General features: G+C 40.2%; 1 protein-coding gene across 2 annotated transcripts; it reads right to left on the bottom strand.

Annotated features, from left to right (window-relative positions):
- Positions 1-296: 296 nt before the first annotated feature.
- LOC130297417 (testis-expressed protein 47-like) lies at positions 297-6,565 on the bottom strand. 2 transcript variants are annotated; one of them, XM_056549869.1, is made up of 8 exons: positions 6,361-6,560; positions 4,558-4,630; positions 3,966-4,060; positions 3,616-3,680; positions 3,232-3,433; positions 2,434-2,590; positions 1,187-1,249; positions 297-775 (listed from the first exon to the last, which is right to left on the bottom strand). In XM_056549869.1, the coding sequence occupies exons 1-7, from the start codon at positions 6,481-6,483 to the stop codon at positions 1,212-1,214; spliced, it is 753 nt and encodes a 250-aa protein (XP_056405844.1). In that variant the 5' UTR covers positions 6,484-6,560; the 3' UTR covers positions 297-775; positions 1,187-1,211. The 2 variants fall into 2 exon arrangements, with proteins under 2 accessions (XP_056405844.1, XP_056405843.1); XM_056549868.1 differs by lacking the exon at positions 1,187-1,249 and having other exon boundaries at positions 6,361-6,565.
- Between the last annotated feature and the right edge of the window lie 1,975 nt (positions 6,566-8,540).

Below are 8,540 nucleotides of genomic sequence, written 5' to 3' on the forward strand. Positions count from 1 at the left end.
TCAGCTGACCTAGTACTGACCACTTCCTCTGACACATTAAACACTGTGATTTTCCGTGGGTCAGGCTGGTGATCACATGACCCAGTTACAGTAATAAAATACATGGGATACAGCTATGCTGCAATAAAACACATGGCGCTATAGGACTAGTGACGGTTAGCGTGAAGAACATGGGCCAAAAAGTTGAGTGCTTCTTTAACATAAAAATTCTTTAAAAAAAACTTGCATAAAATTTGTATTAAAAAAAAAACTTGCCTTGTACTTTATGTATCTTTATTTATTTATTTATTTTTTGCTTGAAAACAAACTTACATTTACATTACAATTACATTTTCAAGTTTAAATTTTTAAAAGTTTTTTTTGCTGAAATTTTCCAACATTTTTGATCTTTAGTTCTTCTAAAGTTGACTCGGTTTGGGCAAAAGTCATGATATATATGAAAAATATTTGCATGCGCCCAGTGGGAATATTTTGTGAAGTTCATAAATTTTCACCTTTTTTTTTCGCAATTTTCACGCAACTCTAGATGAGCGAAAATGAAGCGTCATTTTTTTGGATCATGATGAAAGAAAAAAATTATGACTTTTTTTTTTTTTTCTGCCAAATAATAAATCTGCCTTCGGTCTGTTTTTATGAGTGATAATTGGAAGTCGTTAATTTTTTTTTTCTTGGCTCACATAACGTTGCGGCGCCACCTGCTGTACAAAAAGTTTTCGTCATTGAAGCTGTCGGGTCTTTACGGGTGTTAAATGAACGGGGGTGGGCCAAACACGATCTGTTAAAAAAATACATAAAAAAATACATAAATAATTAAATAAAATGTACTAATTAATTAATAAATAAATAAATATTGTTACCGTGCTGGTCTTCAAATTCTCTAGACTAGTTTTTCCCAACCAGGGTGCCTCTAGGTGTTGCAAAACTACAACTTCCAGCATGCCCGGACAGCCTTTGGCTGTCCGGGCATGCTGGAAGTTGTAGTTTTGAAACAGCTGGGGGCACCCTGGTTGGGAAACATGAGTCTAGACCTTAATCACTGTAATGGCGGCTACCGTATGCAGTTGTCTGGGTTAACATATGGCAGGTAAGTCTATGGTTAGATGATGGCAGCATGGAGCTATGGTAGCGGGCATCTACAGAAGCACAGCATGCTGGGATTTAATAGTCTATCGAAAATTTACGTTACCTCCCCCATTGGGTTCTGTGGAAACCTACACCGTGGTCTGGTTTAAACTCCCAAACACATGTCCTTTAACCAGATAAACAGGTTTAGAAAATAACATGATTTCGGAATTGTAACAAAAATGTGTGAACACTACCTTAGGCTACGAATTATGCCGGAAAGTTCCGCTCGGAAATTCCGCAAAATTTACTGCACATTAAATGGAATATGGATTCCGCTCTCCCATTCACACAGCAGAATTTCCGCTGCCAAAATTCTGCTTTCCGGATTCCGGCAGAATCCCTTTGAACACAATGGGGCTTTGAATTTTTGAATTTCTGTGTGCTTTAAAGGGGTACTCCACTGCTAGACATCTTATCCCCTAAACAAACGCCGGGTTCCTGCGGCAGCGGTCGTGACATCACGACACCCCTCGTGGCATCACACCACGTCCCCTCCATTCATATCTATGGGAGGGGGCATGTCAGCTGACACGCCCCCTCCCATAGACATGAATGGAGGAGGTGTGACATCACAAGGGGCGTGGCCGTGATGTCACAATCACAGGCTTCGGCTCCGAGCTTTCTGAACAAAATGTTCAGAACGCTGGAGCACCGGAGTACCCCTTCAAATCACAGAAGTGTGATTCTGCCCAAAATCTGCAAAATATTCTGGCGGAATTCTGCACGGAAATTCTGCCGTGTAAATATAGCCTTAACTTAACTTATGGCATACTATTTAAGGAACCAATTAAAATACATTTAGTTAATTAATTTTATTTATTTAATTATTTATTTATTCAATTATTTATTTAATAAAAAAAAAATGTGTGCCTCCTTAAGGCTCAGCTGTGATCACTCTGGATCAGTGTTTCCCAACCGGGCATGCTGGGAGTTGTAGTTTTACAACAGCTGGAGGCACAACTGTTGGGAAATACTGCTCCAGATTCTGTCCCATTCCGAACATTAGTCATTTTGTACAATCAAAAATGACAAATTTTGTTATGAAAATTTGTGCTTTTCAGTAGAACAAACAATGCTGAAAATTTTCAAATTTTGAAGGAACAGCGCCATCTGCTGGTAATATATCGGCAATGCATCTCAACTTTTTGAGTTTTTTGGGATGATTATTTTAGGGCTGGGTGTGTTATGGTCTTATCACTCAATCTTCTCACAAACATCCCCACGTTATGTTCTTCAAAAACTGATGTCCCTACAGTGTGATTCCCTATATGTCATGTTTGGCCTTGCCCATGGGGTTTGGACACTTACCCGAGTCCAGCATTATATGTAAGGGGGTGTCATACACCCTCAAAAACTGTTCTGGTGTGAGCAGATCTTTACACTGAAGAAGGTGCAAGATGGAGGTCTGAGGGATGATCAGCTCTGGGATCTTCTCGAACACGGAGTCTGGGATGTTTTTGGAACCCTGAAAAAATATAAAAAGTACTTTTAAAGGGGAACTCCAGGGAAGTATATATAAAAATAAACGCTCCAAAGCCACCACACTACCAGGATTTGTTACCTGTAAACCATCCTGCTTGATATGCATGGCTCCTCTGGCTGCTTGATATTCTTTGCCTAAATCTCCCAGCAATCATTGCAGCTCTGCTTTGCCAGCCAGCTCCCTCTCTGAGAGCAGCCCCCACCTTCCTGCTCTGAGCATCCGAGAGAGGTTCAGTATCTGATTGGCTAAGGCTATACACACCCCCAGTTCTCAGCACTAAAGAGAGCATGATTCATCAGGAGGGTGGGGGCTGCTTTCAGAGAGGGATTTGAACAGAGACAGAGTGGATGGCTGGATGATGTCATTTCCTCACTTCATGCATTTAAGAGGGGAAACTACTCTATATAGCTAATGAGTGATATTTAGACAATTAAATAGGTTGATGAGAGGGAAAGGATGATCTATGGGTTTAGGTCCCCGAAGTACCCTTTTAATGTAGTCATTTCCATTGTCCAAGATAACAAAAACTACAAAAATAGTCGATAATTTTCATGTTTTTGACCCTATCGTTGGTTACTTTGGAGATTTATTTGTATATAGTTTGGACTTTCCCCCTCACTGACCTTGGGGTATTTCGTGAGATGTTTCCCGATTTTCAGTATCTTGGTCAGACACTCGGTGATGATCCCGTCTGTGGCCTCCTCACTGAATCTATCTCCCAAGTACTGACCTGGAACATCCAAAACTTTGTAGCTCCACTGACTGAACAGGCGACTGGGAATGTTATGAGACATGACCACAATTTTGGGGTCCAATATGAGTGCCCTGGTGGGGTGAAAACAAAAACATCAAGTCATAACAAAACATCTCATGGTTGTCATCTTAAGAGTGGTCAAAAATGGGCGGATGACCCAGTGGTTGGTTCAAAATCCTTCTAGAGTTGTACCCACCAGGGCACCACCAATAAATTTTGACAAGATGTTGCGGGATCACACGACTCTACTGACCTGTCGCCTTTTTTCTTCATCCGTTGAAGGTCCCTGATCACACAGTAGAAGACGTCTCCGCTAGACTGAAATTAAAGGTGTCCTATTAAGATCCCCAAAATCTTAAGCCTTAGTATGACCCATAATGGGATGGACTTAGATTGTATGATATCTCAGTAGGAAAGATCATTAGGAGACGATCAAACTGGGCTTCCCACATTCCCCACCCTTGGGCCAATTTACCAGCCCTAGATACCCTCACGATGAAACTCCCATCCACTGGGGAGACCCAATCAATGGGGATGGAACCAACCAGTGTTGAGCTCCCTCTCTCCAATATGAACTTCCTTAGAATAGAGTCATTTTTTTACCTCGAGACAGTGGACGGTGTATGCAGGATACAGGAGCAGCAGACCTGTGACATTCTCACCCTGGTTATACCCTTGGAATTGATGTTCCCAGTATTCTGCCATATGAGATATGAATTATGAATATAAAATATAAACATTATTTAGTTGCCGCAATGGTCATAGATACAGACAGAACCAAAATCCATAGTCGGAGCCGGCAATTAAGGATGTCCATGTCCTCTATCCTAATGCCACCAGTAGATAAAAAATGCAGGCATAGTACATAACTATTTTTATTGCATGATATTTTTTATAATTATAGGTTTCTTTACTGTTAGGATCAGATGTAGGCCCCAATGTTTGACCCAATGGGTCCAGCGGAGGGCAACTCTATATGAAGCCGACTTTTAAGGAGGCTTTAGAAGCTCTAGGTCATCTAGTCTGGTATCGGCCACTATTACAAACCAAAATACCATCAATAGCCCTTAGATGCCCAAGAGTAGTTATCGTTACACACGATTATCCCTCCGTGACATGGATCCATGAGCTGAACGAACCCCCACAAAAGTGTTATTGACAGTTTTTATTGATTTCTTTGTAATATAGCTTTTACCTCCAAGGTCCCTCTTATCGGCCAGATCTGGGGAAATCTTAGAGACGAATATCAGACAGTGCAGGAGTGATTTCTAGATGAAAACAAAAATTATTATTATTAGTATAGCAAAACCCAACAATGTTATTTCAGGCCTAGATTGTGTGATGGGCTGGAGAGGTTATTGTCCTGTAGAAACTGTGGTATCATTTGGGCACTATAGGGCATGGTTAAAGAAACTGATAAGGGGTTATATCTAGTGCGGGGACCGAGGGGTTGGTTCACACCACGGAACCACCAAAACCTGGGGCTCGACACCAACATTTCAAAGAACGTAAAAAAGTTACCAAGTTCCACCTCTGCTCATTTGCACCTGAACCTGGAAAGACTGGCGGGTCTCTGTCCTACTTTATAAGGAAATCCCCCCCAAAATGTATCCAGCTCACAGGGTGTAGTAATAAAGGAACGCTTCATTTTAACAGACAAAAGGGAAACAGAACAGTAACACTGACATGTTTTGGGTCGATATGGCCCCTAGTCATGACATCATGTTGACCAAAAATGCGCTAGCCTGATAAAATAAAGCGTTCATCCAGCTCACAAGGTGCAGTAAAAAATGAACATTTTATTTCATTAAGCAAAGGACCTACAGGGCAATAATACCGACGTGTTTTGGGTCAATATGACCCCTAGTCATGACATCATGTTAAACCAAAATGCGTCCGCCTGATTAAATAAAGTGTTTATCTAGCTCACAAGGTGCAGTAAGAAAGGAACACTTTATTTAAATAGGCAAATAACATACAGGACTGTAACATTAACATGATTTGGGTCAATATGACCCCTAGTCATGACATCATGTCGACCCAAAATGCATCAGCCTGATGAAATAAAAAAAAAAAGCACAGGGTACAGTAAAAAAGGAACATTTTATTTCATCAGGCAAATGACATACAGGACAGTTACACCGACGGGTTTTGTATCAATATGACCCCTAGTCATGACATCACGTCGACTGAAAAGCATCAGCCTGATTAAATAAAGCGTTCATCCAGCATACTGGATGCAATAAAAAAAAAATAGGAACACTTTATTTCATCAGGCTGACGCGTTTCGGGTCAACATAATATCATGACTAAGGCTCATATTGGGCCAAAACCCATCAGTGTTACTGTCCTGTTTCCCTCTTGCCTGATGAAATTAAGACGTCTTTTTTTTACTGTAGCTGTGAGCTGGATGAAGTTTTTTTTCCGGACACCAACATTTTAAGGCCAATAATTGAACAGATAAATTACTGCTCTGTGACTGTGTGTGAGATTATATTATAATAAATGGCATATGGCTGTGACTATTTATTTAGAATATGTCATACAGGGATTAAAAGTCTAAAGGGGTTGAATACTTCTGCAGGGTACTATAAAGATGATAATGGAAAAAAATGATGCCCAAAAATAGTGCATGGGTTCATGTAGAAGAGTATAGAAAAATAAACATTGCATAATATAAAATATAAAAAGGATCATAATAATACAAAAACATACAGCTAAACAATGACAATTCCTAAAGTTACCACAAGATGGCGCAATTTTATTAAAATCACACAAATTTTATTCTGTAATTTTAGTAAATAACCAAAAATGGCCACAAAAGATGTCAGGGGTCCCTAGGCCTGGTGTATGTATCAGTATAAAGCAGTGTTTTCCAAAGAGTGCATCTCCAGCTGTTGCAAAACTTCAACTCCCAGCATGCCCTCCCAGCCTTAGGCTGTCCCTACAATACTCATTCCCTACAATTTCCATTTACAAAAATTTACAATAGACTGACCACATCATCCCGGGCATTCAGGACCGTCCGCTTGTTGAGCTGCTGATGAAAAAAACTCGTCCCTATTTTTTCTGGAGTCGGTTCCGGCTTCCACGATGGGGCCCTGGACTTCCCAGCCGCCATGTTGAAATGCAGACTTGAAAAAAAAAAAAAACTTCTAATAAAATAAATACTTGTTCAAAATAAAGGACAAATCTGTTCTAGAGTTTTTTAATGCCGTTACAAAAATGTAGCAAAATAATTTATTTGGAAATAAATTAAAAAAAAATCAAAAATATGCAAAAAAGTTGCAATTTGAAAAGTAAGATGTCCTGTTAAAAAGACTAAAAAAAAACTATGGAATGCACAGATCAAAAAGTAGCAAAATTAAAAATAAATATACGGTAAATATAATTTCAAAAATAAGATCTTAAATAGACAAAAACAAACTCTGAAATGCAAAGATAAAAAAGCTGCAAAATTCATAAAGTTCAAAAAGAAGAAAAAAAATTATAATTGTAATTTGAAAAGTAAAATGTTAAAAAGAAAAAAAAAGAAATGCAAAGATCAAAAAGATGCAAAACTCTTAATAGTTCAAAAAGAGGAATAAGTAAAAAAAAATTATAATTTTGAAAAGTAAGATAATAAAAAGAAAAAAAAAAGTGAAACGCAAAGATCAAAAAGTAGCAAAATTCTTAATACGGTAGTTAAAAAAGAGGAATAAGAAAAAGTTATAATTGTAATTTGAAAAGTAAGATGTTAAAGAGAAAAAAATGTGAAACGCAAAGATCAAAAAGTTGCTAAATTCTTAATAGTTAAAAAAGAGTAATAGGAAAAAGTTATAATTGTAATTTGAAAAGTAAGATGTTAAAAAGAAAAAAAAGTGAAATGCAAAGATCAAAAAGTTGCAAAATTCAATAGAATAGAAAAAAATTATAATTTGAAAAGTAAAGTGTCTCTGTCAGGCCATGTTTGAGAGTGCAGTGAAGTTTGCTTACACCCAGATGACTTACGTTGGTGGTTTCCTAGTAACAGGACTGACCTCCCGCTTGGATTTACTGCTCCTTTGTCTGGTTTGTTGGTATTTTCTGTCATCTGTTGCCGAGTAACTTGTGAATAGGCAGAAGTTTCCAGCGTTCCTGTAGCCTCGGCTTGATTTTTAGAGAAATCTCAGAATGGTATTGGGGACATTGCTACTGTAAATATAGAACTACCTAAGAATGGAGTCTGGAAGCCGGTACTTCTCCTCCAACATCAGGCTTATCGTGGGCAGGAAGTCCAACAGACATCTCTAAAATCTTGTAGAAAGTCTTCCTAGAAGAGCGGAGGGTGTTATACCTGCACAGGGAGGAGCAGGATGTAGAATGGGACGTCCTAAAGGATCCTGGTGGTGGAATGTGGAGGTGACTTGATACAAGTGTTTGGGGAACTGATCAAGATCCTCCTGTAAAGATTTCTTCACAAGGATTTGAACATAAAAAAATGTACCTAGGGTCATGTCAAAAGGTTTTTTTTCTTTTTCTTTGGTTGGGGTCTGAGTATTCAGACCCTGTCTGATCAACATAACAACCTGGGAGAGGAGCACACAGCCACATACTTCTCTTCCCGATCTGCGTCTATGGGACTGAGATGGTGCAATAGACTTGCGTTATGAGCCCATGGTCACGTGACACAGACCCGGGAGTGAATGTAACAAGGGGGCACCTCTCCTGGCTTGTTCTCGTGATTGGCTGAGGTATGAACATTCATTCTAGTCAGATTGGGTAACTTCACCTCTTCGGCTGCTTTTGGCTTCCTGACCACCTCCAGTGGCTGCAAGGGTGAGGGAGTTGTCCAGTCCTGAAAAACTTATCCCCTATCCTTAAGTTTCAGATCGCGGTGGGTCTGACCGCTGTTGCCCCCCCGCAATCTCCTGTACGGGGCCCCGGCAGCATGTGAGAAGGGGGCGTGTTGACCACCGCACGAAGCAGCGGCTGACACACCCCCTCAATACAACTCTATGGCAGAGCTGGTGCGCTGCCTTCGGCAATCTCCGGCTGTGCCATAGCACTGTATTGAGGGGGGGGTGTCGGCCGTCGCTTCATCCGGTGGTCAACACGCCCCCTTCCCACGGGCTGCCGGGGCCCAGCGGTCGGACCCCCCCCTATCTGAAACTTATTCCCTTTCCTTAGGATAGGGGATAAGTTTTTCAGGACTGGACT

This window comes from Hyla sarda, chromosome 13, assembly GCF_029499605.1.
Source record: "Hyla sarda isolate aHylSar1 chromosome 13, aHylSar1.hap1, whole genome shotgun sequence".
NCBI classification, from domain to species: Eukaryota; Metazoa; Chordata; class Amphibia; order Anura; family Hylidae; genus Hyla; species Hyla sarda.